This window comes from Lutra lutra, chromosome 4 (genome assembly GCF_902655055.1).
Source record: "Lutra lutra chromosome 4, mLutLut1.2, whole genome shotgun sequence".
NCBI lineage: Eukaryota > Metazoa > Chordata > Mammalia > Carnivora > Mustelidae > Lutra > Lutra lutra.
This window is the reverse complement of record NC_062281.1, coordinates 79,096,037-79,114,057: the sequence shown is the minus strand read 5'-3', so window position 1 is coordinate 79,114,057 and position 18,021 is coordinate 79,096,037. Positions and strand designations below refer to the sequence as shown.

The 18,021-nt window shown below is 39.3% G+C and overlaps 1 protein-coding gene across 1 annotated transcript in view; it reads left to right on the top strand.

Annotated features, from left to right (window-relative positions):
• Positions 1-655: 655 nt before the first annotated feature.
• Positions 656-18,021, top strand: part of RGS20 (regulator of G protein signaling 20) — a 77,171-nt gene continuing 59,805 nt past the window's right edge. The window contains 1 exon segment of the mRNA XM_047725877.1: positions 656-808. Coding sequence (XP_047581833.1) covers positions 656-808 — 153 coding nt within the window.

The following is an 18,021-nucleotide window of genomic DNA, read 5'->3' as shown; positions in this document are numbered from 1 at the left end:
ACCATGTTAGAAGACAACTCTTGGCTTAATCACTGGATGATTAATTACTTCATTAGAAAAATCAATTTAATCCTACATGATATCAATTAAGGTGTAATAATCCTGGTCTTATGACTGGGTATGAGTTTAGTACACATTTCTAGCCACAAAGCTGACCGCTGCTGACCTTTCAATGACCTACATTTTTGAAATGACTTTTCAAAAAACCTACATAGATTAAGTGGACCACCTGCCTCTGTATTGCATAGCCCAGGTACTAGTCCCTGTCACAACATGACTAATTCAGAATTTTACAAAACGATCTATTCCCTTTGTCATTATATCCTAAACAATATATCTCTTATATCATTTCTTTCAATTTTGATTTAGGATTAAGTTTGAATTAAGAGCTCATTGCTGCCTGTAGGGGACAGTCATAACATAACATAGACATTCAAAAATAGGAGGCTCTACCTGGAATAGAACACTAGCAGATAAACTGCTGATCCACAAAACAGATAATCCTTTTGCTTCAGATAGTGTAACTTTCCAGGGAGGTCCCCAACTGACTGACAGATGGCCCAGCATCAGCCGAACGAAGAGAAATAGGGTGGACCCTGGGCTAGTGTTGTTAAAATCAGGCTGCAGGATTCATTTGGAACTTTATTGTAAAAATATGCCCAGTCCTTCCCAAGACAACCAAGGGTGCCTCCGGAAACATTTCTCCAGGCCGTCTGCGTGGAAGCAATTCCTGCTCCTGCCCAGGGCTGAGGGATATAAAGCAAACATTCACCAAACCGTGGAAAATGAAGGCAGCACCGAGGTCAAGGTAAGACGATTTCCACAATCCAAAACCCTTACTTGACAAAGAAAAGGTTTATCCAAAAAGAATATAAAACCATAAGCAAGCTTTCATAGTATTGTTACTCTGTCTTACTGAGGATTTATCAAAATGTTTTCAAGCCAACCCCAAGAGAAAAACTAGAACTTTGATAATAATTATCAGATATGTCCAGTTTTCTCCAAACTAAACAGCTTCCCTTGTCCAGACAAATGCTTATTTATTGTTTGTTTGCTTGCTTCAGGAGGTAATGTTTTAAAAAGCAGGAGACATAGTCATGGATTTTTCTGACTATTGATGTTCTGCAGCTACTGTGGCTCAGATGTTTTTCTCTGAAATAAAAATTATATCCCTTAGAGTAATGAAAGATAAATTATAGACTGCTTTCTACAAAAATTGCTCAAGGAAAAAAACTGATAAAATAATACAAGAACATAAGAACATTAAGAAGCTAAGGGATGCTTTTCCTAAATTCATAGTTTCCTGTGGTGAATTTTCTAAGCATGAATTTCTACCAATAGATAATTATTTCCCTGAAGAGTGACAATGTCCCTGCTCAGTGTAGTATCTTTGCAGTTTAAGTCTGTAAATCCTCTTAACTATGAATAGAATCATCTCTAAAATGTTATTCAGAGTGGAAGGAGATGGGCATGTGTTAATGCCTACCAATAATCAGAGCTCAGAATTACACACTGCAATCATACTACAGCAAACCTATTTAAATACTTTAAGACCAAAAAAAATTGATCTGTCCTTGTGCCATGGCTCATATCCTGATAATAATCATAATTTATTGTCAGACATCTTATTTTAACTAATTGGCACAGGAAGAAGAAAAATGTAGAAAGGTACTGACCTTCAGTTTTGAGCTTTCAGACAGATGTGAACAAATAATATGCGATAATGCACAGCTCCTATTATCACCTGAGCACTAGGTCTTTAGGAAACTAAAATGAAATAGATACACTAGCTGGAAGTCCTTAATTAACAGGCATTTACACCTAGATGTATGGAACCCATGCAAAAGGGATTTCTGAAAGGTGGAATTTAGAGCTACTCTGAGGAAACAGACAGCAACAATAACCTAGGTATGTTTTATGTGTGTGTATATATATATATATATATTATGTGTACACACATATAATTTCAAAGTTCTAACTGTATTGAGGGGTATGCTTTAGACAGAATCATGGGCAAATACACTGGGAAAGTTTTTATGAATCAGCGGTATATCTTCCCACACCATCCTGGAATCAAATGCACTACCAGCACCGGGCAATCCAACCTGTGATCCTGACCTCACTCACCTAAGTAAACAGGTTCCAGCCTGTACAACAGCAGGTCTAGCAGTCAGGAGTGATCCATTTGGGTTGCTACTGGCCTCGCCACTCAATTTTGCCTCCTCAAAAAAGTCTTTTTATGTCACATCTGATATAGACACACATATAGGTGAACATGTTCCTCTTCTAACATATATAAGGATGGTAGAACTCAATTCATTTTTATTCTACAAAGAGCACAGCGTCCTTACTATTTGCAAAACCTGGGCTAGGTTTCAAGAAAGAGAAAGATATGCTCCTTCTTCTTTGCAGACTTACAATATATTGGGAAAGACAAACATATCAACATATTATCAAATTATCATATTGTTGGCATGACTCATGTCAATAGTAGATTATATCTATGTGATTACATTGTTTTGATCAGGAAAGCAATAAGAAATAGAGATGATATATGACCGATATGGAGTAAAACAACTGAAAATGGCCTAATGAAAGAGTGAGAGAGATGAAATTAAAGAGAGAAATGAAATAATGTTAGAAATATAGAAAAGTAGACAGGGAGAGCATGAGCTAGAATGTGTCTAGATGTCCAGAAGTCAGTGATAAAAACCTTCAAAAATCCTCCACCTAAACCTCACACATTATATAGATACTAGCTCAAAATGCATCATGGACTTATAAAATGTACAACTGTAAGTAAAATTATAAAACTTTTAGGAAAAAAAAATTTAAATCTTTGTGAGCTAAAGCTAAGCAGAGTTCTTAGACACCAAAAGTATAGTCTATATAGAAAAAATTGAACCTCAAAATATCAAAAATAAACTTTTGCTTTGCCAAAAACCCTGTTAAGAGGATTAAAAAGACAAACTACAGACTTTGAGAAAATAGTTGCAAACTCTTATCTGACAAAGGCCTTATATTTAGAATATATCAAGAATCACAAAACTCAAGAGTAAAATAACAAAAAATCCAACTAGAATATGGGCAAAGAAAATGAACAAGCGTTCCATCAAAGAGCATATACAGATGGTAAATAAATACATGAAAAGATAGTCAGCATCAAAGCCATTAGGAAAACACAAACTAAAAACCCAGTAAAGTATCACTACACACCTATCAGAATAGCTAAAATGAAAACCAGCGAGTGGTGCTTTGGTGGCTCAGTTGGTTAAGCATTTGACTCTTGATCCCAGCTCAGGTCTTGATCTCAAGGTCTCATGACCTTTGAACACTGCATTGGGCTCCACTTAAAAAAAAAAAAAATTTGACAAAAACCTAGTGCTGGCAAGGATATAGAGAAACTGGATCACCCATACATTCCTAGTAAGAACGCACAATGGTACAACCTGTCAGGGAAACAATTTGGCAGTGTCTTACAAAACCGAACATGCAAGGATCCTAGGGCCCAGCCACTTCACAATTGGGCATTTAGCGCAGAGAAATGAGAACCCATGTTCACACAAAATCTGTACACCAACATTCACAGCATCTTCCTTCACAACAATCAAAAACAGAAACAACCCAGAAGTCCTTCAAGGGACGAATGAAGGACTGTGGTACATCCATACTATGAAATACTATGAAACAAAAAAAAGAATCAACTGTTGATATACGGAAGGAATGAAATATTGATACATGTCCCTTGGATAAATCTCAAGGAAATGATACAGAGTGAAAGTCAAACACTGTGTGATTCCATTTATATAACATTCTTGAGATAAAATTATAGAAATTGAAAACAGATTTGTGTTGCCAAAGATTAGGATACAGAGAAGGTGGTGGATGTTACTACACAGGGGTAGAATGGGGGAACTTTGTGGTGGTGGAATAGTTCTTTATCTTGATTTCAGTGATGGCTACACAAACGTAGAGATGTGAGAAAATTCCTTAGAATTACACACACGCGCGTGCGCACGCGCGCGCACACACACACACACACACACACACGAGTGCTTGTAAAACTTGGGAAATCTAAACAAGCTCTATGAATTGTACCAATGTCAGTGTCCTGGGTCTGACACTCTACAAAAGCCATGCAGCTTCCATTAGGAAAACTGAGCACTAGGTGCCTGGGAACACTTTGCACATTCTCTTTTGGAACTTATTATGAATCTCTAATTATCTCAAAATAAACAGTTAAAACAAAGGCAGTTAGACTGATGATACCAGCACAGTATTGCCTACATTTATTGTTGTGGTTCTTCAATTGTTCTTTCATTTGGGTCCTTAACCAATTTCACTGGGTCAGTAGCCCGGTGTCATTAGACCTGTTTTAGAGATGAGAAAACAGGTTTGGAAATAGTGTTGGTTACATGTGTAAAATCGTCTGTGTGGTGATTTGAACCTAGGGTTTTGTTTTGTTTTGTTTTGTTTTGTTTTGTTTTTTGGTACTGATTTTATTACTAATTCAATAGCTTCTGATAGTGATTTAGAAAGTAGGCTATAATTTCATAGACTTGAAGCCAACGTTCTTAATAGTGTTTTCCCTGTGCATTCAGCCCGAAGTGCCCCAACATGGGCCACTAATTTACCACTAAATGAATTAACACCCCCACCCACATAATCACACACTCATCTCCAGATGAATTTTTTTTCCTCCATCAGGATTTTTGCTTCCTTTCATTTAGGACAAGGAGTGCAAGTGGGAGGCAGGGTATCCCCTGGGCCAATCACTCTTCCTAAGTGACAGACATGAGAGAGAAAACATTAACGCCACACTGACATGAGGTCAAATCCCTCTATCGATAGAGACTTATATGCATGTGTCAGTGCATTCTTCTTCAGTAATAAACATGGTCAGAGCTTAGACAAGAAAGTTGTTCCACAAAATCATTTTTTTTTAACCCGGAGATTAAAAGTCTCATTGTCTATGGACTAAGCCAGCCAGATGCCCCTCCAAAAAGCAATTTTTTGTATCATTCCAACATCAATGCACCTCTAAGAGCACAGGCTTCTAACTGCTCATCTGTTCCAGACGTGTGATCCCTTGAGCAGCTGATCAAAGCACCTGTTTTAAGACGTTATATGCTAAAAGGAGAAAAATAAATGTCAAGGCCCCAAAAGGTAGCTACAAAGACAGTGGACTTTTGTCCATTGTCCATTTTTATCCAAAAGGATTAAAAAAGAAGAAGAAAAAAAAATCTTAGTAAAAAGGAATTGTGCTTCTGGTATCCAATACCTTAACATTAATGTATTCAGAAGAGAAAATTTGTCCTCCCACCATTTGTGAGTTAAGTTCAATAAGAAGGACAAATTTTGTTCTTATTTTTTTTTAAGGCCTTCTGAAAAGAATTCTGTAGTAATTAGTTTAACACCTGAGATGCTGACAAACCTCTTCAGGAAAAGTTTCACTTGGAAGTTCATTGTGATTACATCTCCTACAGTTAGCAGGCAAATATTAATTGGCAATCCTCCCATACCTGCTGTAGGGTGTTCTAGATGAGGCAAAAAAGGAGTATAGTTATCTTTTATTATTAATAATATTATTATTGTTGTTAATTTTTTTGTTTCTTAAGTTCCACCTATGGTGAAATCATATGGTATCTTTCTCTGACTTATTTCGCTTAGCACAATACTTCTTGACTTCCAAAGTACAGTGGCTGGGGCCACAGAGAGTCCTAATTATACAAGGGCAGGACACTACCACTTCAGTGGAAAACCCACATAGTGCTTCTCTTCTTACCTTATAATTTTCTGAATCAGTAAGTAACTGAAGATAATTGATTTACGGCAAGAGAGCTTTAAAGAAAAAAAAGTTATGTCCCAAGGATTACTCATAACCAAGTGTCACGGCAGCCCCGTGTCTGTATCACTGTCGGGAAATTCTGCCTACTGAGTCAGAATGTTTCCTGCTGCTACTGGCAGCTTTGGCTCTGGGCTGGTGTTGACTGTACCACCAAGGCATACTCCTGTAGAAAATAGAGGGAGAATTTTAATAATATATACCTGTGTTATATTCAAGAAGATGTTGCATTTCTGAAGTTAGAGAGGTGTCACCAAAAAAAAATCAAGTTTTAATGGAGATAAGACATTCAGTCATTGATTTAAAAAGGGAGGGAGGAAGGGAGATTTAACAGCTGATTGGATGCTACAAAAATTAAGGTCAAAATAGAAAAATATATTTAAGAAAGTCGGTCATGGGGTGCATGGGTGGCTCAGTCACTAAGCGTCTGCCTTCGGCTCAGGTCATGATCCCAGGGTCCTGGGATCCAGCCCCGCATCAGGCTCCCTGCTCACTGGGAAGACTGCTTCTCCCTCTCCAGTTCCCCCTGCTTGTGTTCTCTCTCTCACTGTCTCTCTCTCTCATAAATAAATAAAATCTTTAAAAAAGAGAGAGAGAGAAGAAAAGAAAGTTGATCACAATACGGAGGAGAAAGATAAAGAAACTAAAATTATGAAGACATAATAGAGAGGAAGGTCATATCTTGGAAACTCACTTTAGGGACAGATAAAGGAAACAGATAAAAGTGGAATCTGAGTAGCTGAAACAGCAATAATCAAGTTTTCTTTAAACATAATTTTATATTCCCAATGTAATAAAGATTTCAGACAATAATCTAATAAGACATACTGTATTATAAGCAAATTTAATGGAAATAGAACTAACCCTAGAAATACCCTCATAGAATGTTCAAATTTTAAAAATTAAGGTATTTCAGTAAATATCCAGAGGGGAAAAAAATAAGGTTACCTAAAAGGAAACAAGAAGGATTTTCACCTTATAGTCCTCTGACTAAATAACTGAAAATAATTGAATTATAACAAGAGAGCTTTAAAGAACAAATTTTTACATCCCAAGAATGATTCATAAGCCGGTGTCATTCGTGCCCTAACTCAAGAGAAAGACATTTAAGATATGCAAGTGTACAGATTATGACACAGCCACACTTCTGGGATAAGTCACATGAAAATGTGTTTCAGAGCAATGAAAAATAAGGAAGCCACAGTTAGGAAGGATTGATGGTAATCATTGAAACAGTCACTCAGATGGAGATATTTGATGTAAAAAGGAACTGCAAAATGTGATTATTCTTTAAAAGTTGGGTTATATTCTAAAAAGAATGGAGAAATGAGTGAGAGACGAGTCTTACAGCTCCAAATCAAACTCACAGACACAAAGAGAGGAAGGGAGAAAAGGAGAAACAACTGCCCTACTCATCCTGTCCGGTAAAAGGAAGTCAGAAGAAACTGTGGTTCTGCTTTTTTTTTTTTTTTTTTAAAGTCCCAAGGAGGCAAGAGGAAATGCTTTCAGAGGAAATGACATATGACCTTCGACTTCCTTTAAAATAACAGGGGATCTGGGGAGTAAGGAGGAGTAAGAGATGAAGCAGAATTGGCAATATGTTGATATTGAGTGATGGATATGAGAGTTGATGAGTGTATTTGCTCTGGGGGTTTTTTTTATTTGAAAATTAACATAATAAAAAGACTTTTTTTTTAATCTCAAAGACTGAAGCTTAGAATTTACCCTTTGAAATTAAACAACAAATAGACACACGAATACATAAGTACAACTTCCCATTTAATCTCTTTATTACCACAGTAAGAGCTGTTAGCACACACTTCACACAGTCACTGGATAGCACAACTGATCTTGACCTTTCAGAAAAATCTTTAAAAACGGCAAAAGATCCTAAGGAAAAAAATCATAATAAATAAGTAAAAATAAAAAATAAAATAAAATAAAAGTGGAAAAGATCCTGTCTAGAAGTATTAAAAACATACTGTGAAATTCCTGCTTGGCCTCATTATGCGGTTCAGGCTTTTTTTCGTAAATCTTATAATGCTCAGATGTTTAATTAATGATTAGGAAAAAATAGGTGTCTCAGTCTCATTTCCCCTTTTCAAAAGATCTCATAAAAATCATGTTTTTGGCTTTCTGGTCAAAATCAAATCAGCCTTGGGGCAGCCAGCTGGTTTAGTCAAAAGAGCATGTGACTCTTGATCTCAGGGTTGTGAGTTTGAGCCCCACATTGGGTGTAGAGATTACAAAGAAAAAAAAAAACTTAAAAAAAAAATCAAGCCAGCCTTCACAAAACCATAAAATCACTGCAAATATCTTTGGAAATTTACATTAAAGTTTTGCCTTCTTGGAAGGCAAAGATGTAGATGAACTTCACTGGAAGCCTCTTTTTTTTTATTTTAACATCTTAAATTTTACTTTTTTTTTTTTCAGTGTTCCCAGATTCATTGTTTATGCACCACACCACTGGGAGCCTCTGACAGGAAACTTGTTGTCATAGGTTCTATACGAACCATGTATTTCCACTCTGTGGGCAAAAGCAATTCAGATTAGGCTTGTAATGTGGAAGTTTATTTTAGAAATGTCCACAGACTGGCTTCATAGTTACTGCATATAAAATGACTGAAAAAAGAAATTTTAAAATGAAGTACACAGGCTGACAGATAATATTTAGTTTAAAATGTGCAGTGACTATTGGAATATATTTCAAATATTCAAGAATGGAACCCAGATTGCAGACTACATAAGTAATTTAATTTGACATCAGTGATGTAACCAGATATGTTTTCCCTTAAGAATGTATTGTGCTTGGGGCGCCTGGGTGGCTCAGTGGGTTAAGCCACTGCCTTCGGCTCAGGTCATGATCTCAGGGTCCTGGGATCGAGCCCCACATCGGGCTCTCTGCTTGGCAGGGGGCCTGCTTCCTCCTCTCTCTCTGCCTGCCTCTCTGCCTGCTTGTGATCTCTCTCTGTCAAATAAATAAATAAAATCTTTAAAAAAAAGAATATATTGTGCTTACATAATGTTGAATTCTCAGCCTTAAAAATTCTAAGGATTCATTTTCAAGTGATAGAGCATTCCAAGGACTCTTAATTGCAGTAAGACTAAAATATCGTAAGCATAATCTCAACACATTTTGGTAACTGCCTGTTCAAACTGTCTATGACCAGAAGATAAACAGCAGGAAGGCAGGAGTCTGGCCATTCAGAAACCTGAGGCTAGGAGTCTGTGGAAGGTGCTAGAAAGACAGCTCAGCACCAAAAAGCAGACTCCCATCACTGCATCTCCATGTTCTCATTTCCAATTCCCAAGAGAGAGAATCTGGCCCAGTATGGGTCTGGTGTCCACTCCTGGATCAATCTGTTCTGGCCCTTCTATAGGCTGAGAGACCATCTTAGAGGAGCTGACCAGCACGTTTTGAGAGACTGCAACTTTGAACCAGCATATGGCCTCCCAAAGTAACAATGACACTCGAAGGAAATAGTGCTAATTTAGGCATCTGAAATCTGGCATTTTTGTATTTATCACTTGCAGGGTTTATAATCACATTTCAGAGATAAATCCACACATCTCATCCATTTATCCTCAATTTAGCAAAGATCTGTGGGCAGGCCCCAAAGTAACTGAAGTCTAGAGTCACCAGACAAACCCCCACCTTCACCAGACATGGGGGTGAGGTTTTTGTGTGATCCTCTGTGCTCCCTTGAGTCAGTGCGGGTCATCCAGTAATCCAGACACACAGCTACATAAATATTTTTTTAAAGATTTTATTTATGTATTTGACAGAGAGAGGGGGGGGGGAGGGAGAAACAGACTTCCCACTGAGCAGGGAGCCCAGCATGGGGCTTGATCCCAGGACCCTGGGATCATGACCTGAGCAAAAGGTAGATGCCTAAAGAATGAGCCACCCAGTGTCCCTCCATGAATATTTTTACCTATAAACTGTTATTAAAGGTTGCCTGAGGTTGTGAAAGAATAGTTGAGCAGAAATGACCAAATGGAATGAATAAAACGTTACTAGGAAGAAATGATCAAAGCATTTGATATTATCAATTTCACACATTTCTGCATTCTGTAATAAACCTGCTCTCTCTGCTTCTGCAAGTTAGACTGGACCCCATTTCTTTAAGACTGTTTTCTGACAATTTTCCCAGAATGTCACATGTTCAAAGCGTATATTTTTTGAAGTTTTCAGTTGAAGTGAGAGCTGTACTACCAGCAGCATCATCCAAGGAACACATGCACTTAATTACATAGATAATTCTGTCACAGAACTCATTTGATAGATTGAAAGACAGGCATATAATTAGCAAATAAAAGCCAGCAACTATGGCTTCCTTTTCTCATGTTTGTCTTCTCTTTTAAAATAGAGGCCAACTAACTATTTTTAACAACTTACTGGTAACATTAAGGTCAGTAAGCTTCACCTTTGCAAAAGTGGCAATTTTGGAAAAAGAAAGGCAAGCATCTTCCATCATGTGTTGGCCCCTGAGGGAGTCCAGGCTTTGGAAAACCAATCATTGTCTTCTGTCTATTCTTCACAACATTTGAGATGGGCAAGTTGAAGATCCAGATGGTATGAGGGACAGAAAGCAAAAGAAGGTCTCTCAGGCACCATGTCCATTAGCCTGGACCAGCCTGAGAGATCACAGAAGTTTGCAACCCTCGCTGTTTCCCCTACCTCTCACCCTAGACCCTTCCCCCACATTCCCAGGCATCCCCAAGGCACCTCATTGTCTCATTCTGGCCTGGTCTCTCCCATTAGGAAAAAAAATAAAGTCCAAATTCTTTTGCACTTAGATGTAAAGGAATTCTTAGATTTTTCCTACTCACGAAATCTACAGGGAATGGTAATATTAGATCCACAAGGATGACCTTGCAGTAGTGTAATTTGGTATATGTGGAAGCTGAGCAGAAGACAGACCTGGTGTTTAGGGCTATTTCTGGTCCTTCATCAGAAGCCACACTCCAGCCTGGTCCAAATACCAGCCGCATCTGGCACCGGCTTCTGCTGTTGATTATAGAGAAGCCCAGCATACCAGGCATCCTCTGGCGCTTTCAAAACCTCCTCTTTTTCTGTACAGTCTTGGCCAAAGGCCAGGTTATAACTCTGCTTGCTCATCCATCAGAAATGAACTGGTTTTTAGATACATGAAACCACAAAGAAGAGAGGGAAAAAAAAATGGATACTTTTGGGTTTTAGAAAATCAGAGCAGCAGAGGGGTCATGACATTTTCAAATTTGCATGGAGTCAAGATTCAGTGTTCAGCAGCATCCTTACCTCATGGCACATAACCCTTCACCTCATGCCCAAACATTCTGAGGCACCCAGGAGCGAAATGGGCTTTTCTGTCCTAATACTTTCTTACAGTAAGGCTTAAGGGAGTGAAAGAACGGTAAATGCTGACACCTGGTGGACATTGCAGTATTGCAGGATCTCGAGCCAGTAAAACTTGAGGCTCAGATGTAACTGACAGAAATCTGATTCCTTGAAGACATCCTTTATCCCAGCTGAAGTTCAGTCGTGTGCATCTTTTTGGTGTATGCAGGTGCAAACCAGACAATAGGATGACATAAAAGCAATGTCTTTGTACTGGCCAGAACTGGTTTTTGAATTCAGGTCCAAGTCAGGTTTAATTCTCTTTGTCTTGGTTCTATCATCTATAAAATGAAGACAATAATACCTCTCGCAAGTAATTTTACTAGGTTTTTTTTAATCAGATACTTTGACTTTTAAAAAACAATCTGCACCCATGGGTTCAGGCTTCCCATTGGTCCTGCGCTGCTGTCCTGGGGAACCCATGCTTGATTTGTACCCAGTTTCCCCCAAAATAGCTAATCTAATTATTCCCATCTACAGGTAGAGCCTCACTCATATTGGGCACATCTAAAAGCCCAGTCAATACTGGTTCGCTAATTGATTAGTAGTAGAAAAAATGTATTATTTTCGTACTTTATTCCCACCACATGGGTAAAATACTGAGTTTCTCTACCTCTTTAAGCTAAGATTGTTGTTAGAATCTTTATTCAGCCAAATGTCTCAAGTGCCATGAAGGAAATTAATGATAGTTATGGATTCTGGATGGTCTCAAAATATGAAATTTCAAGTCCGTGCCAACTTCCAGCTTCCTCAAGAAAAATACCCCTTTTAAAATGCAAAGCAAAGCAATCCAATTCAGTGGTGTCCAACTCAAAGAAATCAGTGAGAGCTAACAAGTTTTCCCAGCAGCCAAGCCAGGGGAAAGAGAAAGCCTTAGTACAGGGCCCTGTGCAGCCTGGGTGAGACTCACACAAAGCCTGGTTTATTAGGAACCACTGGAAAAGCTACAAAGCTCATGCTGCCTTCCTGAGCCCTGTCACAAATTTCCACTTTGGACGGAACAATGTCTCCCCTTGTTCTTGCCATCTTGCTTGTTGATTTTTGTGCTCTACCAGTGTGAAGTTGGTGGATCCGGCCTGGAACCATGGGGACAAATGGAAGGCAGGCTCCTCTAGGAAGAACTGCCTGTGTTCCCTTTCACATCACACCTTCTCTGAACAGGCATTTTAATAAACCTTACACCTAGGAGGCTTGTACATAGAATTGTCGCAGCTTCTACCCTGCTGTCTCTCTTGTCTGTTGCAATTAAGATTTGAGGTATGTTGTTTAGAAGTTAAAAATCATGTTTTAAAAAAATTTTTTTATTACAGCATGTGGATGGCTCAGTCAGTTGAGTGTCTGCCTTCAGTTCAGGTCATGATCCCGGGGAGCCTGCTTCTCCCTCTATCCCTCCCCCTACTCATGCTTCCTCTCTCTCAAATAAATTAATGAAATCTTTTTTTTTAATGTTCTTATTACAATAAATGTCAAATATACATAAAAGCAGAGAAAATAGCATAGTAAATAATAGCATAATCGAACCTGATGTACACATTACCAGCTTCAACAATTACCAACTCCAGATCACATCATGTCTAAGTTCATTCATTTACAACTATTGATTGAACACACAATATGTCTTAGTACTGCTTTAGATTTTTTGAGACACAGGTCTGTATAAGGGCAAAGTCCTGACCCTCACAAACTATCACAATTCAGTGCAGGAAAGGCTGTGACAAGAGAAAGTATATGGGCAGCTAGCCCAACCTGGGAGAGCTTCCTGGAGGAAATGGCATCTAAGCTGAAACTTGAAGGCTAAGTAAGAGATGGCCTTAGGATAAAGGAGGAGAAGCAGATTAAGAATGGGTAATGATTCAGCAGAAGGAGAATTTATAAAAAGAGCCAGGAATGAACATGAACAAGGGGATTTTTAGGAACTGAGGAACCTTAATATGATTGGAGCTTGAAGTACAAAGAGTGAGAAAGAAAGGTAGGTAAGAGTACAGATCAAATCATAAAAGGTCTACATGCTGTATTAGGGCCTAAAGAGAAATGAGGAGCCAGTGATTGGTTGGGGAAGTGGGGGGTGGGTAATGTGATCACACTTGCCTTTTAGAAAGATCCCTCCTTCTGCAGGGTGGGGAACAGGTTAGAGTGGACCTAAGTGCTGCACAGGCTCCAAGGTGGAAACTGTTTAGGAGACCGCTGTAATTTAATTAAGTAAGCTGGGGAAGCCGCAGAGGGGATGTTGATAAGTGCTTGCCTGGGGAGGTATGCTGGGCTCCAGAGCTCCCTGGGGATTCTGCTCTGCTTCTCTTCTCTAAGGTATAGGGTTAGTGTGTGTGTGAGTGTGTGTGTGTGTGTCCCTCCTCCTTTGGGGAGGGAGTCCCAAGAGAGGACAATGGAAAGTGATTACGTATCAGAGAATGGGTCGAACAGTGAACCCAGAAATCAGCTCTTTGGAAGCCCTAGAGACCATCTTCACTAAATCTGCCACACATTTCCCTGGGCAGGAAGGGAAAAGCCCAAGTGAGCACACACTTACCCGAAGTCACAAGGGATATGGCTAGTAGGGCTTCCGTCTCCTGACTCTGCCACCCCTTCCTCCATCTGCGGCTTTTCCACTGCTCTGAATTTATCCACCTTCTCCCTTCTCCCCTCCACCACCAGGCACCCCAAGAGAGCAATAGAACCCCTGAAAAATGTTAGCATTCAAATGGCAGCAGTGCTGGAAACTTTTGTAGACAGACAACATAAGAAAAAGAAGACTTCTGATTATGCGAGCAGCCCCGTCCCCTGCATTTCTCACGCTTACATTGTTCAAGATTCTGTTTGCTTCCACCAGCTCTTAGGATTTCAATGACAGGGTTTTTCATTTCTCATAGTCACTGACACCGATCCTTGAAAAGCCTTAGGAGGAAACATTACAATAGGAACCCTTGTTGACCTGTTCCATATCTTCTCAAGAGAAACTGCATACGATCTGAAAAACAAATGTTTGATTTACAATTATATTGGACTCTGCCAATCACTGTGCAAAGCTTGGCTGCACTAAGACTAGAAGCTTTCTTGAAAAAAATAAATAATTAAATAGGAACTTTATAAATTATACAGAATTTCAACTATATTGTATTTCATTTCAGAATAACAATATTCTGCACTCCAAGGATTTAACTTACCAAAGGTGTCTGACACCTGGGAGGCAGAGTCTCCCAGAAACTTCATTCTGGTGTGTATTCTTCAGTATCTAAAATTTTAGGGGCTTCTCTGTTGGTGCTTGAAATACTGTTCTTTAGTTTTAGGTAAATTGGGTTATTATAAAGCTATATAGCCCTTTTAGGATCTCAGAGAAGTAACTGTATTACTAAGTGAAGTAGAGAATGAGCAGCCATGTGATCAATGGACGCAAAGCCTATAGAGTTGAAGTAGGGCATTCAATCTCCAGTGGTAGTTTGGAAGGAAGCTCATCATGGAATTCTCATTACTTGCTGGGTGTGAGAAGGGAGGGAAATTGGAATTTTAGTTTAAGAGAAAGAAAGTGGTCGAAGGTACTTCACATTTAGCTGCCATCGGAGGCATTCGGAGATATGGATCAACATTATTGCTGTCCTTGATGACTGTCACTGTCAATCCTCGTTACTGACATCAGTAAATAATGACCATGTCTCCTGGATGTGGTTCAAGAAGCACCAGTCAGGAGGCACCAGTCTATGGCCCAGTTCTGCTCCTTGCCAGCCTAACAGATATCAACTGAGCTCACTGGTCTGTAGCTTCCTCACCAAATAGCAATGAGGAAGGGGGTGGTGAGTAGTGAGATGCATGTATGAGAACATTTTGTAAGTGTTTGCACATCAGGGTAAAATATGTAAACAATATGATGCAAGGAAGTATGCAAAATATAGTAAGGATTTTGTTGTAGCACGGCTTACTATACTTCAGGAATAGCTTGGTTGGAGATATATATATATTTTTTTTAATTGTAAGAATCCATGATTTTTAAAAATATGGCAGTTTGGACAAATGCAATTTTTATAGAGCTGGAGATCCCAGAAAAAGATCACTAAAGCTTCAAAAATTAATTTTGAATTTTTCTTTTTAATTTTATACTTTACATAATAATTCCCTTCCTGATCTCTAGAGGTATAGAATATTATGGAAGAAAGAGCACAGATTTTAGTTCATTTTAGTTTTAGTTTTCTTTAGTTTAGTTTAGTTTTCTTTACCTTCTCAGCCTTTTTAATGATCTAACAGATAAGAAAAATGGAGGAGAAGGCCCATATGGATCTTAAAATCTTAAGACTTTGGGACATGGGCCTTTTTAAATTCTTACCATTTAAAAATGTCCTGGCTAACTTATATTTTTGAATTAGAATATTCAAAATCAGATTCGTCCAGTCTTACAGTTGTCATCTAATACAATTGTTGTGGTCACCCCTACATAGGCAGAATGGGCCTTCCCACCCATACATCCCCAATTTGATTCTCTTGTCCAGACCAATGAGGCCACATAAATACCAAGAGGGCATAGAGAGGTGTATTACTCCCATAATGAGGCTCTCTAAGGAGAGCAAGGCAGGTTGCTTACTAACCGGTCCAAAAATGGCTGAAGAGAACAGAAGGAGGAGAGTGGCTTAGAATTTTATGGTGGGGCTGGAACTGAGGGTTCTCCTCTGCAAGAGTCAAGACCTACATCGCTTAAACTCCCTGCAGGTGCCAAAGGAGAAAGCATCGAGGCTGTCCTATCAGTTTGCCCGGATATGAGGCAGAAGGGAAAGGAGAGGACTGAAAGCTGTCAGCTTTCAGCAGAAGGGAAGGGGACTGAAAGCTGTCAGCAGTCAAGCATAAAAAAAAGAAAGAAAGGAAGGAAGGAAGGAAGGAAGGAAGGAAGAAAGAAAGAAAGAAAGAAAGAAAGAAAGAAAGAAAGAAAGAGAAAGAAAGAAAAGGAGCCAAGTCTTTATTACAGACTCTATTACAAAAATACAGAGCATTACAGTGTATACAATATAGTAAGTCTCCATCTGGCCAGTCTCCAACCTCTACTCCCTGATCCACCCAAGGCAACCACTCTTCAGTCTTAGCAGCTTCTTTGTATCCTCCTAGAGATAGTCTACATATATACAAATATATGTACATGGGGACGCACGTGTGCGCGTGCCCGCGCGCGCGCGCACACACACACACACACACACACAGGATTCGTTCCTTTTGGGAACAATCAAAGGGTAGAAACTTCACAGTCCAATGTTTGTTTAAATTCCTTCAAACTTGATCTATTATTTTCTGTATGAGTGTCTTTGCCCCAGTTATTTCACTTGAGACTCAATATAGTCTTCTGTGAAACGGAGAGGACATCAAGAACTGCCTGCAGGGTTACAAAAAGAAATAAATGACAGGACATCCAACCAGAGTCTGAAACGTGACAAATGATGTCCCTTTTGTCTTATTTTCTTCTACTTCTCTGGCTGCTCCCTTTCAGTCTTGTTAAAAAAATTTCTCTCCCTTTACTGACTCTGAAAAATTGGAAGTTCCGTAAGTTTTCATCTTTGGTCCTTTTCTCTTCTCACTGGACTCATTCTCCCTGGCTAATCTGGGCAGTGTCAAAGGTTCTAAGACAGCTTATGGATTGATGACTCCACTCAGGCTCTGTCTCCTGCAGTCCACACATGAACTTATAAAAGTCTATTGACCATGCAGATTTACATGTCTAACAGGCACTTCAAAATTAGCAATTGTCTTCACTTTTGTCCAAACTCTTCTTCTCCTAGGTTCTCTATCACAGTAAAAATGGGTACCATCGGGACGCCTGGGTGGCTCAGTGGGTTAAGCCGCTGCCTTCGGCTCAGGTCATGATCCCAGGGTCCTGGGATCAAGTCCCACATCGGGCTCCTTGCTCGGCAGGGAACCTGCTTCTCTTGCTGCCTCTGCCTGCCTCTCTGCCTGCTTGTGTGTACTCCCTTGCTCGCTCTCTCTCTCTCTCTGGCAAATAAATAAAATCTTTAAAAAAAAAAATGGGTACCATCATCCACCTGGTTTTGAACTAGCAATTTGGGAAGCAGAACCCTTGACCTTGCTCTTGTCCTCATTTCACAGGTCTAATCAGTTCCCACATTTTGTTCACACTATTCAAAATTATCTCTTGATCTGTTAATTTAGTTATCTCTACTCTATTTAACACTTTCCTAAAGCAAGTCATTATCATCTCCCCAAAAATTATTGCAACAGCATGTTCCCTCATCCCTCCTTCCAGTCATGCTTGCCTCTAAGTAACATCATAGGACAGAGAGATTCTTTCTAAAATACAAATCTAATCCTATTAACTCCCTGATTAAATTTGTCAGTGGTTCCCCATTTCCATCTGGATGTGGTTCAAACTCTTTAAATTGATTCAATCTTATTCTATCTTTTTATCTTTTTCTTAGAATCTTACCCAATTCCAATAGCTTTAAATACCATTTTATGCTAATGACTCCTAAATGTACATCTCTCCTGGACTCCCACCCAGACCTCTACCCTGAGCTCAAGCCTCTTTTATAACAACCTATTTAGCAGCTCCATTTGAATGTCTCGTAGGCATCTACAAAATATGTTTACCAGGATTCTTTTTTTTTTAAGATTTTATTTATTTATTTATTTGACAGAAAGAGAGAGATCACAAGCAGGCAGAGAGACAGGCAGAGAGAAAGGGGGAAGCAGGCTCCCTACTGAGCAGAGAGCCCAACTTGGGGCTTGATCCCAGGACCCTGAGATCATGACCTGAGCTGAAGGCAGAGGCTTAACCCACTGAGCCACCCAGGCACCCCATACCAGGATTCTTGAT